This window comes from Panthera pardus, unplaced genomic scaffold (assembly GCF_024362965.1).
Source record: "Panthera pardus isolate Hobbes unplaced genomic scaffold, ASM2436296v1 HiC_scaffold_26, whole genome shotgun sequence".
Classification (NCBI taxonomy): domain Eukaryota; kingdom Metazoa; phylum Chordata; class Mammalia; order Carnivora; family Felidae; genus Panthera; species Panthera pardus.
In genome coordinates, this window is record NW_026526832.1 from 19,329,333 (window position 1) to 19,345,367 (window position 16,035).

General features: G+C 51.9%; 3 protein-coding genes across 9 annotated transcripts; 2 read left to right on the forward strand and 1 right to left on the reverse strand.

Moving 5' to 3' along the window:
* Nucleotides 1–86: 86 nt before the first annotated feature.
* Nucleotides 87–3,582, forward strand: ZNF513 (zinc finger protein 513). Of its 2 annotated transcripts, none has more exons than XM_053891043.1 (4): nucleotides 87–347; nucleotides 590–751; nucleotides 1,729–2,316; nucleotides 2,394–3,582. In XM_053891043.1, exons 1-4 carry the CDS (start codon nucleotides 293–295, stop codon nucleotides 3,236–3,238), a joined length of 1,650 nt encoding a protein of 549 aa, XP_053747018.1. In that variant the 5' UTR covers nucleotides 87–292; the 3' UTR covers nucleotides 3,239–3,582. The 2 variants fall into 2 exon arrangements, with proteins under 2 accessions (XP_053747018.1, XP_019304618.1); XM_019449073.2 differs by having other exon boundaries at nucleotides 88–347; nucleotides 2,412–3,582.
* A 106-nt stretch (nucleotides 3,583–3,688) lies between these two features.
* SNX17 (sorting nexin 17) lies at nucleotides 3,689–9,384 on the reverse strand. The gene is made up of 15 exons (XM_019449082.2): nucleotides 9,191–9,384; nucleotides 8,647–8,721; nucleotides 7,525–7,642; nucleotides 6,936–7,000; nucleotides 6,547–6,657; nucleotides 6,345–6,435; nucleotides 6,095–6,182; nucleotides 5,785–5,854; nucleotides 5,409–5,501; nucleotides 5,110–5,313; nucleotides 4,862–4,987; nucleotides 4,621–4,698; nucleotides 4,411–4,485; nucleotides 4,278–4,319; nucleotides 3,689–4,184 (listed from the first exon to the last, which is right to left on the reverse strand). The coding sequence occupies exons 1-15, from the start codon at nucleotides 9,251–9,253 to the stop codon at nucleotides 4,071–4,073; spliced, it is 1,413 nt and encodes a 470-aa protein (XP_019304627.1). The 5' UTR covers nucleotides 9,254–9,384; the 3' UTR covers nucleotides 3,689–4,070.
* A 182-nt stretch (nucleotides 9,385–9,566) lies between these two features.
* On the forward strand, nucleotides 9,567–15,105 carry EIF2B4 (eukaryotic translation initiation factor 2B subunit delta). Of its 6 annotated transcripts, none has more exons than XM_019449123.2 (13): nucleotides 9,567–9,677; nucleotides 10,059–10,102; nucleotides 10,424–10,559; nucleotides 10,756–10,962; nucleotides 11,237–11,319; nucleotides 11,486–11,577; nucleotides 11,813–11,927; nucleotides 12,134–12,210; nucleotides 13,363–13,465; nucleotides 13,707–13,834; nucleotides 13,973–14,150; nucleotides 14,556–14,736; nucleotides 14,858–15,105. In XM_019449123.2, exons 1-13 carry the CDS (start codon nucleotides 9,647–9,649, stop codon nucleotides 15,055–15,057), a joined length of 1,575 nt encoding a protein of 524 aa, XP_019304668.1. In that variant the 5' UTR covers nucleotides 9,567–9,646; the 3' UTR covers nucleotides 15,058–15,105. The 6 variants fall into 6 exon arrangements, with proteins under 6 accessions (XP_019304668.1, XP_019304679.1, XP_019304650.1 ...); XM_019449134.2 differs by having other exon boundaries at nucleotides 9,568–9,677; nucleotides 10,759–10,962; XM_019449105.2 differs by lacking the exon at nucleotides 9,567–9,677 and having other exon boundaries at nucleotides 9,866–10,102.
* The last annotated feature ends 930 nt before the right edge of the window (nucleotides 15,106–16,035 follow it).

The following is a 16,035-nucleotide window of genomic DNA, read 5'->3' on the forward strand; positions in this document are numbered from 1 at the left end:
CGGACTACGCGTCCCGTGTGACTCTGCGGCAGCGGAAGCGGAAGCGAGGACGGAGGTACCAGCTGGTCTCCGTAGGGGGGGGGGGGGTAGGGGGCTCCATGAATGGACGCGGCGGCGGCGGCGGGAGCGGCCTGAGCTGGGCGCCGGGGCCAGGGCCGGGGGCTGCCCGGGGCCCGCGCCGCTGCATGGGGGCGGCCCGCGGGCCCTGAAAGGAAGGGCGGGCGGGCCGGACTGGGAGGGGCGGGGCCGGGCGGCCGCAGGCCGGAGGCGCGTCGGGCTGGAGCCGGTCACGATGCCCCGAAGGAAGCAGAGCCACCCGCAGCCCGTGAAATGCGAGGGGGTCAAAGGTCAGGGGTCAGGGGCCGCAAGGGGGGGAGGAACGGGGGTGGGGTCAGTGGAGTGGGTTCAGGTCGGGGTAGAGGGGGACTCCTGAGGGATGGGGTGGGCGATCTGGACTCCTAGCTTCTACTAAGAGAACCCGAGAGGGTCTGAGAGTACGGGAAGTACGGGCTGCCAGGGCTAGCTCCCGGGGTGCGGATGATGGGCACGGTTCCTGAGAGAGAATCTACAAGCCCCCTCCCCTCTTCAGTGGATACCGAAGACTCCCTCGACGAAGGACCCGGGGCCCTGGTATTGGAGAGTGACTTGCTACTAGGCCAGGATCTGGAGTTTGAGGAGGAAGAGGAAGAGGAAGAGGAGGAAGGTGACGGCAACAGCGACCAGCTCATGGGCTTCGAGAGAGACTCTGAAGGTGGGTTTGAGGGACTTGATTAAAGATTAGTGACCGCTGGAACCTCGGCCCTTCAGGATCCAGGTTAGGATTTAGTGCCAGTGAGCTAAACTCGAAACAGTGCCACAACCCAGGGATGATTTAGTTTAGATTTGAGCTGGATTTCATTTGCCCAGTTGTTCGATGAGCTCCATCACTTTGTTGAGGTGAAGTTTTGGGGCCTGGTCCAAAGGCGGCATGAATAGCACAGTGGATGACAGAGCAACTGGTTAAAGTTAATGCCCTTTTAATAACCTTGTCCTTCTGCCTAGCACATTCCTTATGTGAAGTTCACTTGAAAAGGTTCAGCAAAACAACTTATTTCAAATTAAGTTATGTCTAATCTAACTCCTTTCACCTGCAGCATAAACCTTTTGTATTGAGGTTTTGGTCTCTATCCTCAAGTATTCTTGCATATTCCTTTCCCCTGTGATGTTAACATCACTCCACCCTAATTTGCTGCACCACTTACCCACTTAATGCTACCTATACTAAGGATGTTTCTGAACGTCATTGAGGGGAATCCATGTAAAAAATAATCCATCCTTTAGGGACATTACTTTGTTTTCACTTCTCTCCAGATTTTGCTTCACTCTTTTTATTTTATAATCAGCTCTGTACTAAAAAGGACCTTACTAAAACAGAGCTTAGAATAAGATGTCAGGCCTCTGCCTTGTGTACTTTTACTTTTTTTTTTTATCCCAAGAATCACCTAATTACATTCTTCATTTCAGTCTGTGGTCCACTGTGAGCCTTTGATCCTTTTCCATGCAGTGGAATTAGGTACAGCTGTCATCACTAGGTTAGTCCAGGCTCAGAAGCAGATCATTCATATTGAATTTTCAGGATCACTGAAGTGAAGAGTGGGGCCAAACAAGTGGGGAGACACTAGTGAGAAAGCAAGTTTGGAGCCTGATTGTACTCCATGTTGATGTTTCTTCTCATGTTTGTCTTACCAGGAGACTCTCTGGGGGCCAGGCCTGGGCTTCCCTATGGGCTGAGCGATGACGAGTCTGGGGGCGGCCGGCCACTAAGTGCTGAGAGTGAAGTTGAGGAGCCAGCCAGGGGTCCAGGGGAGGCCAGGGGTGAGAGGCCAGGCCCAGCCTGCCAGCTGTGTGGGGGGCCGACAGGTGAGGGGCCGTGTTGTGGGGCAGGAGGGCCGGGTGGGGGGCCCCCGCTGCCCCCACGGCTATTATACTCATGCCGCCTCTGCGCCTTCGTGTCCCACTACTCGAGCCACCTGAAGCGGCACATGCAGACACACAGCGGGGAGAAGCCGTTCCGCTGTGGCCGCTGCCCCTACGCCTCAGCCCAGCTCGTCAACCTGACGCGACATACCCGCACCCACACTGGCGAGAAGCCCTACCGCTGTCCCCACTGCCCCTTTGCCTGCAGCAGCCTGGGCAACCTGAGGCGGCATCAGCGCACCCACGCGGGGCCCCCCACTCCTCCCTGCCCGACCTGTGGCTTCCGCTGCTGTGCTCCACGTCCAACCCGGCCTCCCAGTCCCACAGAGCAGGAGGGGGCAGTGCCCCGGCGACCTGAAGGTAAAAAGCCAGAGACCAAAAGAACCTGGGACATGGGTGGGTGGCTTTGGGGATACTTGGTTGGATTCATAGACCAGGCCTCATTGTCCCCACAGATGCTCTGCTGCTTCCAGATTTGAGCCTCCATGTGCCACCAGGTGGTGCCAGTTTCCTGCCAGACTGTGGGCAGCTGCGGGGTGAAGGAGAGGGTCTTTGTGGGACTGGATCAGAACCACTGCCAGAGCTGCTGTTCCCTTGGACCTGCCGGAACTGTGGACGAGAGCTGGAGGAGGGGGAGGGTGGTCGGCTGGGAGCTGCCATGTGTGGGCGCTGCATGCGAGGAGAGGCTGGAGGGGGTGCCAGTGGGGGGCCCCAGGGCCCCAGTGACAAAGGCTTTGCCTGTAGCCTCTGCCCCTTTGCCACTCATTATCCCAACCACCTGGCCCGGCATATGAAGACGCACAGTGGCGAGAAGCCCTTTCGTTGTGCCCGCTGTCCCTATGCCTCTGCTCATCTGGATAATCTGAAACGGCACCAGCGCGTCCACACAGGAGAGAAGCCCTACAAGTGCCCCCTCTGCCCTTATGCCTGTGGCAACCTGGCCAACCTCAAGCGTCACGGTCGCATCCACTCTGGGGACAAACCTTTTCGGTGTAGCCTTTGCAACTACAGCTGCAATCAGAGCATGAACCTCAAACGCCACATGCTGCGGCACACAGGCGAGAAGCCCTTCCGCTGTGCCACCTGCGCCTACACCACAGGCCACTGGGACAACTACAAACGCCACCAGAAGGTGCATGGCCATGGTGGGGCAGGAGGGCCTGGCCTCTCTGCCTCTGAGGGCTGGGCCCCACCGCACAGCCCCTCCTCTGTGTTGAGCCCTCGGGGTCCGACAGCTTTGAGTGCCGCTGGTAGCCGGGCTCTCCATACAGACTCACCCTGAACCAGGTCCTTCTCCCTCAGGGCCCTACGGATTAGCCCTGACTGTCCTGTACGTTTTATACAGATGGACCAGAAGCCACCTTCTACTTCCTCCCCCGCTGGCCAGGGGCTCCACAGACTAACCTAGGCGCTATATGGACCAGCCCAAACCCTGTGGGCGGGGGGCCCATATGGACCAGGGGACCTTGCCTTGACTGATGCACTTCATGAGCTCAGTGAGAAGGGCCCTGTATTCACCTCCACTGCTCCCAGGGGCAGTAGAGGAACTGGCTGGGGGACTGCCCAGCCTCCCACCTGTTTATTTAACTTATTTCAGTGCTTTATAATAAAGGAAACACTAACAAAGCCATGTCTATGCTGAGTTGGCAGTGGCAAGCACAGCTCCGCCTCACCCTTAGCACAGCAGTCTGTGCTGTGATGGGGGAGCAGGGGCAGTGAAGGGAAACAGAGGTAGGCAGCAATCAGGCTGAGTTTAATGATGGGGAGCTGGGCCAGATGATACACAGACCTCTGCCCATCCCCTTGGCCCATGGCCCCGAGAAGCCAGAAGCAGCCCCAGGGGAAGATGTAGTTCTTCCCCAAGGCAGGTAGCCATGGTCCCTTGGACTTTGTGCAAAATACTAAATGCTAATTTGGCATTAAGGGCCGGCTTTGAAAAGAGAGAACAATCCTTTGTGCAGCCAGCCCGGGGAGTGGAAAGGAAGGTGGGTTAGGAAGCCCCTGGCCGAGAGAAGGGAAGGAAGGAAGAGACCCCCTGGCTTGGGGGATACAGGCACAGGGCAAGTTTCTGAACATTCCTCCGGGGCAGAGGGCAGACATCTGAGCACTGGAGATCACAGATCCTCATCTCCAATGCCCTCGAAGGCAAAATTGCCGTGGACATCACTGGCACTGGCATCTGTGCTGGGACTGCCAATCCCCCGCAAGCTCACGGCACTCAGCTTGCTCTGTAACAAAGGCAGGGTTGGCGTCAGAGGGCTCAAGCCTCCCTGAGGTTCCCCTACCAACACCAACCTCACCAACCCTCATGGGAAACTCACTGAGAGTTTGACCATGGACTCCCGGCTGGCATCGGGTGACTCCTGGGGAAGAGGAGGCAGAGGTGTCAGAGAGCTCACTGGGGAGGTATGGCAAGGCTAGGAGGTGGGGTACTGATCAGAAAGTGATACTTACAAGCAGGGGTGGAGACTTCACTGCTTGCTGGCTGTCTGAGCGTCTCAGGGTGCCCCCTACTCGCCGACGCAGCATCTGGGGATGGAGACATGAAACGCTGATAAGGGCAGAATCCCTTCGGAATCCCCATCACTTCCCCTCCCTCCCACCTAGGACAAAAGGCAGGGAGAGCACAACCACTCAGCTGCTTGGTCCACACCTCTCGCTTACCTTCCTGATGCTGCCACCAGATTTCTTCACCATCAGTTCATCTACCATAGACTGCAAGCAGATACTCATCATGATAGCCTGAGGGCAAGAAGAGAGCTCAGCCTGACTAGAGTGGTCATCCTGAGCCCAGCACCCCTAAGACAAGGGCTCCCACTCACATGGAGTCCTGGAAGCCCTAGACTTGGGTATTTAAGAGAGCGGTGCAATGGGCTCCAGAGGAGGCATGAGGGTGGGCTCACACCTGGGGGCTGGTGATGGTGACCCACTGTAGCCGGTCCTTGCTCATGAGGTATTCAAAAGCCAGTTCCAGGCGCACCTCACCCCGGCCCCGGCCTGGGCTGCTTGTGCCTCCACTGGGCAGTGGCACCTGGGAGAGAAAGGGGAGTTAGGCTGAGATCATTCTGACCAGTCTGCCTCCGTCCTTGACCCACCCATTCCTGAAGCTCAAGGCTTGCCAGAGCACCATCTCAAAGGCCTACCCCAACTCACAGAGGAGGTGACCCGCCAGCACCGCATGCGGGTGACCCGGAAGGAGCCTTCTCGGAGTTGCTGGCCAGGCAGGCGGAGCTGGAGGCTAAGCTCACTGTTGCCTGCACTCACTACCACGGGACAGTCCTTCTCTGGGAAGTCAGCCACACAGGCATCGAAGCGCAAGTAGCCATAGTGCCGCAGCGTCTGAGCCAGCCGCAGGAACTGAAACCCAGTCACCACAGGGGGCAGGTCAGGAAGGGAAGTGGGGTGAGTCAGAAAACAACCCCCCTTGAAATAAAACAGGGAAGCAGGCTTACCTCCTTCTTGGAGACCTTCTCTTGCAGAGATTTGAGCTGCCGGTGCTGCTCCTTGGTGACCAGAATCCACCCACGCTCAATGTCTGATACCGTCTATAGTAGAGACAAGGGGTGGAGGGGTTTGGGGCTCCCAATCAGAGGTCCAAGGAAAGTGTCCAATTACTTCTGTCCATCCTGACCCTTAGCAGTGACCTCTTTGCAGTGAGTCCTTGACTATATCAGCTTACAAAATAAGGAGACTAGATTGTGCCAGGTGCCCTGATAGTATTCTAGGAACTTCCCTGTGAACTGGGAGTAAAGACACGGAGTTTGCTTGGCAGAGTGAGACACCAGTATTCATTTCGGGGGAAGGGTTCTGAGGCAGCTCCAAGCTCACCTGAGCATAAAGCAGGTTCAGGCCAACCCGGTTCTCCATGACATCGTCGTCATAGGCAGAGTCCCAGTAACTGTGAGGCCAAGGGGTGGAAAGGGGATAATGGGGCTAAGCTGGGGTAAGGCAAGAGAGGTAGAATAGAAAACAGGAGCAATCTGGAATTTGTGGGCAAATGGTGGTACAGTGGGAGGAAGCTAGGAAGGCCTGGTAGAAAACACCCAATGCTACTCCCTTGTCCAGGTTATTCTATCTCAGTACACGGCCCAGTGATCTAATCCAGCACCCTTCCCCCTCCTCCAAACCCAGCCCTGACCTCTTCCTTAGCACAATCTTATACTCTTGACTCCGAAGACTGGTGACAGATACATAAGGCAGCTCAAACTCTTGCAACTTCCGTACGACTGTGCGTTTAAAAAAAAAAAAAAAAAAGGAAAATGCCATGAGACTCAAGGGGAGAAAAGCCAAGAGAGAAACCGTAAGGAAATGTTACATTCTGGGAGGAATTAGGGGGGCAAATTCACTACTAGATGCACAGGGAGGCAGTCAAGTCCACAGAAACTCACAAGAAAAGGTTCCATCCTCTTTCTCTCGAACTAGAAAGAGACTGAAGTATCCGACCAAGTCATCTGGAAGATCCAGCTTTGCAGCCACAGCCTTGGGAGAGGGAAGGAAGTACAGCTCATCATACTGGCTGGTTCCAATCACCCCGAAACCTGGGACCCTGAGGTGCCAGGAAGGAGGGGCAGTGCAGCACAAGTGCCTCACCTCTAGGACATCTTCAGTCTGATCTGAAGTTAGCACATTGACGAGAACTTTCTGCCCGTTGCTGAGCAGCACTTCCAAGGAAACTTCCTCTGTGGGGACCTGCTGTGTCTCCTGGTCGTGAATATACATGAGAATGGAGGCACTGCCTTGTTAATACCTGCCCAGTGTCTAGCTCTGACCCATCCTAAACTCTCTATTTCTAGATCCTTCTAGCATCTTTATTCTCAGCTGCTTAACTACAGGCTGAGTTTCCTTGATTTCATTAGTACAGTAGAACTCCTACCTCATAAAAAAAGGTGCCTGGATGACTCTTGTAGCCACTGCCTTAAAATGACATGGCCCTACAGAAAAGTCCTTCCCTTAAATCTTGGTGGCACCCAGAGCCTCACCTGTTGTGCCCGACGCAGAAAGCTATTGAAGGTCTCACTGCTCCCAAGCAGCGGGTCTTGCCGAACTGTGGGGACAAGAAGACGATGTTGCAGTAACTTTGGGCTCCCTCTTGACTCCCCCCAGTTCTTTTTTTGGTAGGTTTCCCCCCCTACCCCATTTCCTGGGCTGGTGATGGCCTGTCACATCCCCCAGCTGGCCTCACCTCACTCACTGTTTGCATAAATTCTTCACCTGCCCCACCCTTGGCTGCCATCTAGTTGAGTCCAGTCTATAGAACTAGGGAAATAACAATGATGTTAATCTAAAGCGCGTCAGATACAAATTAAGCTCTCCCCACCAATCTGAACTGCTTTAAGACTATTTAACATTATGTTAGTATTTCCAAACTGTATTAGTATATTGACCAAATTGCTTTGTTAATACCTACAACATCCTTGTATGCTATTTACTTTTCTTAATTAAATAACAGATGAAACAAAAGGCTCCCCAGATCCAGAAAGTAATTCAGGACAGTCTACAGAACCAGCTGTTTTGAGTCTCTTCCCATAGTTCTCAACTGTTAGCTTAAAGTTCCCTCCAACCACTCACCGGCTTGCATGTACTTCTCTAACTGCTCTCTCCTCTGTTCTACCTCAGCAGGTGTCAGAGAGAAAAGCTTCTTTGGGGGAAATGCAGGAAGAACATTGGCCCCATACTCCTTCCGAAGCTATTTGGAGAAAGAGATACAACCCTTCACATAAACACAGCAAATGAGAAGAGGTAATCCACACTCACAATGTTCTCTTGGGCTCCCTTCCCTTAGTCCCTGCTCCCCCATTTAGCTTGGTCATCCAGGAAATAATTCCTGTGGTGAAGGTAGCATACCAACAGAGCTGTGTTCCTCTGTTCTAAATATAAGTTGTGTCCTATCTTACTATGTACAAGTCAGCCCCTCACAGTGTGGGTGCGGTTTGTATAGGTCTGGGGCCTGGGGAGCCCCCTAATTATTTAGCAAGACTGTTCATTGAACCCTCACAAGAAGCAAAGGGCTTTACAAGGAAAATTTATGTGCCTGGTTAAATATAGCCAAATATGTACACAAAATGTCTTAGAACTTAAAGGGACTTTGCAGAGCAACAATTCCATTTTTCAGTCTTAGAAACTAAGGCCCAAAGAAATTAGGTAACTTATTCAGGGTTGCACAGTTAGTTATCAGTGGAATCAGGACTCTGTACTGAGTTGAAAAGAGCTTGCAATCTGGTGAGGAGAACATAGAAACATTGCGTCACAGATACATAAGGATAACTGAACAGCTAGGCCCACTGAAAGTTGTTAAAGAGCACAGAAGGTATTGGTGAATGGTTTGTATGAGCAGGGAAAAGAATTTCAAGTTGCAGCTCAGATGACGGAAGGAATGTGCTTCAGCAGCAGAGGGGGGAGGTCGGTTTTTCCATGCACAGGCAAAGGCTGAAGTAAGACAGGGCACAAGGAAGCAAAAAGGCGGATGTGAGTATAAGGAGGAGCAGTTAGAGTAACAGACAGTAAGCTTCTTAGGGAGTTCCCAGGAAATGTCAATCGATAAGATGAAACACCAGATCCTCCCCAGTGGCAGTAGTTAAAGGGGAACTACACGGCCTAGAGGAAGCGACGAGGGGGGAAAAAGGGAGACACTGATGCCCAGTTGTAGGAAAGGGCTTGAAAGCTGCCTCAAGGCAGGGGTGCTGGTCCCACCTGCTCGTGCAGCCCCAGAAGCTGGCTATAGCGCACCCGGCAATGAAGGACTCCATTCACGTGGATATTATAGGCCTGAGGACACAAAAGCAGGCAAGCATTTTAGGGTCGCAGTCTGGGCGACCCCCTTTGAAAGCCCTGGCCAGAAGTTGCCTGGCATAACTCCGCCTGAGTAACGCACCGAGATCTTCCGAGGGCTTATTCGTCTGTTCTCCCCGGGGCCAGGTCCTAAAGCAGAAGGACCAGCCCGAGGGCAACTGGGGCGCTGGTGCCGCAGTCTCCCTCCCCAAGAGGCCAGTGACGCCCACCAGAGCAGTCGCGGCCCAGCCAGGGGGGAGGCGACGCAGGCGAACAAAAGACCTGAAGGAGCTGGGGCGACCTCTGGACGAATCTGAGACGGGATATAAGCTCCCAGCGAGGCCGTCAGGAGTCGGCTGCCTGGGAACAGGCCCCAAGGGTGGCGGCCAGGCCTCAGAGGCCGCTCGGAGAGGGCTCCGGCCCGTTATCCCCGCCCCTGCCCGGCCCGGCTCCGGCCGCTCCTCACCACGTAGGCGGAGCCGCCGCTGTCCCCGCTGCGGGACTCGGTTTCAGGAATGGAAAAGTGCATGTTCCCTGCGGCAGGGCCCAGCCGGGCTCCGGACTGACAGGGCTGCAGCGGCTTTACACGCTCGCCTCCGCCGCTCAGCGCGTCCCCGCTGTCTCACTCGCCATTTTGGGGGGGGGGGTGGGTGCTGGGATCGGAGGTGGAAGGGTGGTGGGACGTCCGCTCTAGGGCGCGGCACCCCCGGCATGCTGGGAACTGTAGTCTAAAGAGCAAGAGCCGACTGCCAGGACTGGGCGCCCCGAGGTGAGAGGGCCCTCATCGGTGCCCGTAGCCCGGGGCGGAGCTCCAGTGCACGTTGGAGATTGTAGTCCGCTGGGAGCTGCGCGCCACGGGCGTCGGCCCAGGTGGCGCTGTAGGCCTGGGGACCGCGGCGGGCGGAGCCTAGAACGGAGGGTGATGGCTGCCGTGGCTGTGGCTGTTCGCGAGGGTGAGTGAAGGGCGGGGGCGCACTAACAGGTACGCGAGCCTCCGGGCGCTGGACGCCCGCGACTGAGCCCTGAGTCCCTCTGGGTCCAGTCGTTCCGTTCCGGCGCCTCTCCGGACCCTGGTGCGCGCTGCCTGGGGCGCATTCCCGCGCCGCGCACCGGCTGGCTCCGGCGAGAAGGGTAGGGGCCCCTTCCGGCTGCCTCCCCCGCCTTCCTTTTGATCCTGCCGCGCACTGCGTCCCCACGCGGATCCCTGGCTAGCCTCCCGCTTGGCGGCGGAGCCTTGCTCATGCCGACCCAGCAGCCAGCCGCGCCGAGTACGGGTCCCCCCAAACCCTCCCGGACCCTCTCTGGCTCACTTTGTGACCTGTTTTCTGATGCAGACTCGGGGTCTAGGATGAAGGCGGAGCTTTCTACTCGGCCTGGGGTAAGTGAGAGTGCCCTTCCAAAACCCCTGTCAAGCGCTACGCAGCAGGCTGTGTCAGCTTCATTTTAACCCAGCTTCCGTCCCCGTTTCACTCTATTTATCGGGAAAGCCAGATTTTACAGAATTCTTCGACCCCTAACAGTATGAGACTGTGATCCTGAAGGAGAAGCTTCGATCCCTATGGGATGAAAGCTTGTAACAGCTAGCTGGTTAGAGTTAGGATTAGGGGCTTTACTTTATGGGAATCTTGGAAGACTCCAGTAGTGTTTTTTCATCTTTGGAATTGTTGGGGAAGAGCAATATTCTATGTCTGTGTCTCAGGCAGGGGGAAGGGAGATGACCCAAGAAGAGAAGTTGCAGCTTCGGAAGGAAAAGAAACAGCAGAAGAAGAAACGGAAGGAGGAAAAGGGGGCAGAACCAGAAACTGGCTCTGCTGTACCTGCAGCCCAGTGTCAAGGTGCCGAAGCTTGTTTAAAGGGCTGGGGTGTGGAACTGGTAGAGGGATGTGTGGGAGACAAGAGGGGGAGATAAAACAAAGTTGGTTTGAGCAAGTGAAGAGCGAAAAAGTTTAGATAAACAGGAGCTTTGACTGGGTGGGGCATAGATAGATACTACCTGTCTGGGGCTTGGGCACCTCTTCATTCTATCTTTAGTAGGTCCGACCAAAGAACCGGCAGGACCTGGCAGTCAGCAGGCCACTGCTGGGGGGAAAGTTCCAACTGGTCGAAGTAAAGCCGAACTTCGTGCTGAACGGCGGGCTAAGCAGGAGGCGGATCGGGCCCTGAAACAGGCAAGGAAAGGCGAACAAGGAGGGCCACCTCCCGGGGCCTGCCCCAGTACAGCTGGAGAAACCCTCTCAGGTACCTTCCCTTCATTTCAAGACCTTTGTTGATGCGAATTCTTATGTTAGCTCAGGCTTCCCCATGGTAAGACAGCTCTCCTCTCCCATTCTTTGCCTTGGGGCCAAGAGCTCAAAAATTTCCTCTCAACCTCATCCTGTTTCTATTTCTTCTATCCTTTTGTCCCATTTTTTCCCCTCCCCCTGTCCAGTTTTTCTTGATGTGCCTCATACCTTAAAAGCAGATTTCTCGTTACCACGTACAGCATCTTGAAGACATAATCATTATCTTTTAGGAGTGAAGCGTCTCCCTGAGCACACTCAGGTTGATGACCTCACACTTCTGAGAAGGCTTGCTAAAAAACCAGAGCAACAACAGGTAGGAAGTGGTCTCGGTGTGTGGCCAGGAATTGCCTAAGGAAGATGGGAAAGAGGGGGAAAAGGTCCTCAGGTGGAAGTGAGACCCTGGGGAAGAATGGATATTTGGGTCAAGGTAGCCTCACTGTTTACTTTTTTCCACTGTCCTGTTCCCCTATTTTGTCAAGGTTCCTACACGAAATGATTATGGATCCAAAGTTAGTCTCTTCTCTCACCTACCCCAGTATAGCAGACAGAATTCTTTGACTCAGTATATGAGGTAAGATCCTGTGAAATTGTCACAACTTTTAAGTTCTAGGAATTTTGGTAACTTAGGATTGAAAGTGACTGAAACTTTGAGATGGGGTCTGTGGGAGGAAGCGTGCACACAAGGCAAAATTCTCGAGGAAATGGGGATGTCTATGCTAGTGAAGGAAGTTCCTTTTTATCAGGGGCAGGTGGGCAGTAGGTGCTCAGGCTCCCTTGCAAAGTGTGTGACACCGCCATCCCATCAGCATCCCATCCTCTGTGATCCACCCAGCCATGGTGCGACTCGGCCTGCAGTACTCCCAGGGCCTGGTCAGTGGCTCCAATGCCCGGTGTATTGCCCTGCTTCGTGCCTTGCAGCAGGTATGTTGTCCTGTCCCCTCTAGGACCCAATCCCACCTTCCCCAACACTGTGTTCGCTTCTGTCACCCAAAATAATCTCTGGGGGACAGAGGGGATGACTGCATCCTCAGAACACTTTCCCCAGTGAAGCTTGCCCTCCCCTCCTGCCCCTCCTTCAGAGACCTTTATTAGAGGACATTTTGCCGATCACCCTGTGTACCCTGTAGGTGATTCAGGATTATACAACACCTCCCAATGAAGAACTCTCAAGGGACCTAGTGAATAAGCTAAAGCCCTACTTCAGGTAAGGAGGACCACTACAAGCCCACTCCCATGTCACCAAGTCCTCTTCTTGTACCTTTTCTCTTGCTCTTTTATGTCGTTTCATTTTTCTGTCCAACCTTTATTTTGTAAAGTAAATTGCAAAGGGAATGTTATAAACCAAATAAATTGTGGGATTTTGACATAAGACCTCTGTTAACATACAGAAGAAAAAACATACTACATAAAGTGACACTTTGGTCTCTGAACTATTGTAGTCTAATGTTCTGAGTATTTTGTCAAAGCTGTATATCGTAAATAGTAACCACAGATCTGAGATGTTTTAGGTCAATTCTTATTTCTGACACTGTGCCCATAGTCTCCTAAGCATATATAATTGTAATAAGTGAGCCATGTGTCCCGATATTATTATTTTTCACCCAAAAGCCTCTTGACAAGCCCTTTTCTTTTATTGCTTTATATCTTCTCTTGTTCTCTTTTTTTTCTTTCTATAATTTATTTTTTTATAATTTACATCCAAGTTAGTTAGCACATGGTGCAAGGAGTAGATTCCTTAAGCCCCTTACCCATTTAGCCCACTCCCCCCCCCACACACAACCCCTCCAGCAACCTTCTGTTTGTTCTCTGTATCTAAGTGTCTCTTATGATAATTTTGTTCCCCTTCCTGTTTTTATATTATTTTTTGCTTCCCTTCCCTTGTGTTCATCTGTTTTGTATGTTAAAAGTCCTCATATGAGGGAAGTGATATGATATTTGTCTTTCTCTGACTGATTTTGTTTAGCATAATACTCTCTAGTTCCATCCACGTCGTTGGAAATGGCAAGGTTTCATTCTTTTTGATTGCCCAGTAATACTCCATTGAATTTATGTAACACATCTTCTTTATCCATTCATCCTACCAGTGGACATGTGGGCTTTTTGGCTATTGTGGATAGTGCTGCTATAAACATTGGGGAGCATGTATCCCTTCCAAACAGCATACCTGTATCCCTTGGATAAATACCTAGTAGTGCAATTACTGGGTTGTAGGGCAGTTCTATTTTTAATTTTTTGAGGAACCTCCACACTGTTTTCTAGAGTAGCTGCCCCAGTTTGCATTCCTATCTCTGTCTTCTTTTTAAACGTGAATGTAAGGTGTAAAAAGTCACATAAACGTGAGGTATTGTCTTTGTAGCTTCCTGACTCAGTGCCGTCCCCTGTCAGCAAGCATGTACAACGCCATCAAGTTCCTGAACAAGGAGATCACGGGTGTGAGCAGCTCTAAGCGGGAAGAGGAGGTGATGAATATGAGGAATGAGCAAGGCATGCACCTGAGGGTCCAGCTGAGAAAGACATTCAGGACTCCCAGGAGGAACAGTGCTGTCATTCTGCCCTGGTCAAGGGTTAAGGAAGTGGTTGGGTTGTCTGACTTGGGCTCCCTTGGAACCCATCATTATACACATATTCAAGCATCTAGCACAATGATCAGAGGAAGAAATATGTCCATTTCTTGTTCCCTAAACATCTTAATCCATTTAGGCCAAGTCAGAACTTCAAGCAGCCATTGACCGGTATGTGCAAGAGAAGATTGTGCTTGCAGCTCAGGCAATTTCCCGCTTTGCTTATGAGAAGATCAATACCGGAGATGTGATCCTTGTGTATGGATGGTATGGTCCAGACCCTATGACTGAGAAAATTGGGGAGTGAAACAATCTGAACAAGGGAGTGCCCCTTTGCCCTTTAGGAATGAGGTGGTTGGTTGTTAGTGAAATCTGTAACTGAATCCTCCTCTCCATTCACTCCAGCTCATCTCTGGTATCACGAATTCTTCAGGAGGCTTGGGCTAGGGGCCGGCGGTTTCGGGTGGTAGTGGTGGACAGCCGGCCACGGCTGGAGGGAAGGCACACACTACGTTCTCTGGTCCGTGCTGGGGTCCCTGCCTCCTACCTGCTGATTCCTGCAGCCTCCTATGTGCTCCCAGAGGTGAGGGCAGATGAAAGGGACTCCAAAGTTGGAGGTAAAAGGGTGTAGTTGTATAGACATAATCCCATCTTCCCAAGGTGACAATTATTTAAAAATACTAGCCCTGTTTTATAGCTCTGTTTATATTTAATAGGAAAAACACCTACAGCATGTTAATAGTATAGCTGTTGTAAGAACATTATATTAAACTAGCAGCCACCAAGAAGAATCAGGACAAAAGTAACTTTGGAGTTTCGTTTTCCTGTGGGAGGTGCATGCCTCAATGGTCAGATGTTTTCCAAGAAGAAACATTACTAAGTTTTGTTACTGACTTAATATTGCTGTCCTGGGCAGGAGTGGGGAACCTTTTTCCGCATTAATCGCTTACCACATTTTCTCCCCCTCTCCACTGTTCAAAACAAATAGGTTTCTAAGGTGCTATTGGGAGCTCATGCACTCCTGGCCAATGGGTCCGTGATGTCACGGGTAGGGACAGCCCAGCTGGCCCTGGTGGCACGAGCCCATAATGTGCCAGTGCTGGTCTGCTGTGAAACATACAAGTTCTGTGAGCGTGTGCAGACTGATGCCTTTGTCTCTAATGAGCTAGGTAAGGAGCCCAGGAGGGCAGGAGAGAAGATTCTAGAGATTTGAGACTTGGGAGGGAGAGGGAGGGTTGAACTATGATTTGTTCTCTAAAAGGACATAAATAGATACATCTCCCATTGCAGATGACCCTGACGATCTACTGTGTGAGCGAGGAGAACGTGTGGCCCTGGCTAACTGGCAGAACCACCCGTCCCTACGGTTGTTGAATCTAGTCTATGATGTGACCCCCCCGGAACTGGTGGATCTGGTGATCACGGAGCTGGGAATGATTCCTTGCAGTTCTGTACCTGTTGTTCTACGAGTCAAGAGTAGCGACCAGTGAGTGGGGGAACACAGGGTCAATAAATGACATGCTCCCTACATTCAGCAACTTTGCTGCCTTTGTATCTATTTTAGTATCGTCATCACTTAGGTTAGAAGTCCAGACTCTCCAACCCCTCTTTTATTTTCTTTTATTTATTTATTTTGAGAGAGAAAGAGCATGTGTGTGAGTGGGGGAGGGGCAGAGAGAGGGGGGCACAGAATCCCAGGCAGGCTCCATGCTGTCAGTGCAGAGCCTGACGCAGGGCTCAATCCCTTGAACCTTGAGATCATGATTTGAGCCAAAATCAAGAGTTGGACACTTAACCAACTGAACCACGTAGGCGCCGCTGTAACCCCCCTTACGACCTGTACCAATCTCAGACCTTTATGAACCTCTTCAGTAACTAGTTCCAGGTCAGTAGTTTGGGGCCAAAGTGAAGGTCAGTATGGACACCAAAACCGATCCAAGTCATCAACCATTTATCAAGCATGTACATGCCAGACACTGAACCAGATATGAGGAGGAATATAGAGACAAATTAGAGAGTTATCTTTAGTATTTTAGTATATTTTAAATAATTACATATTAAGTATTTCATATTCTCAGCATTGAGTACTTGTTCTGTGTCAGAAACTGCTCTAATCCTTTATGATCCATTTAGGAAGGTTAAGATAGCTCTATGAAGAGAAATTTTACAGGTGAGAAAACTGAGACGCAGAGAGGTTACCTGCCTAGGCAATATAGCTAAGGCACAGAGAGGCTAAGTTACTGTCCAGAGTAACACAAAAGCAGCTTGTGATTTCAGGCATTCTGGATGGAGAGACTGTGCCCCTAACTTTTATGCTGTCTGCCATTGAGGGGCACTCATCATGGTGGAGGCAGACAGACAATATCTGCAGTATGACAGAAATTCTACTAGTTGCATGAACAGAGTTTCTAGGAGGCAACCATGGATGACACCCAGAGACCTAATAAGGTTGAAGACTTCACAGGGAG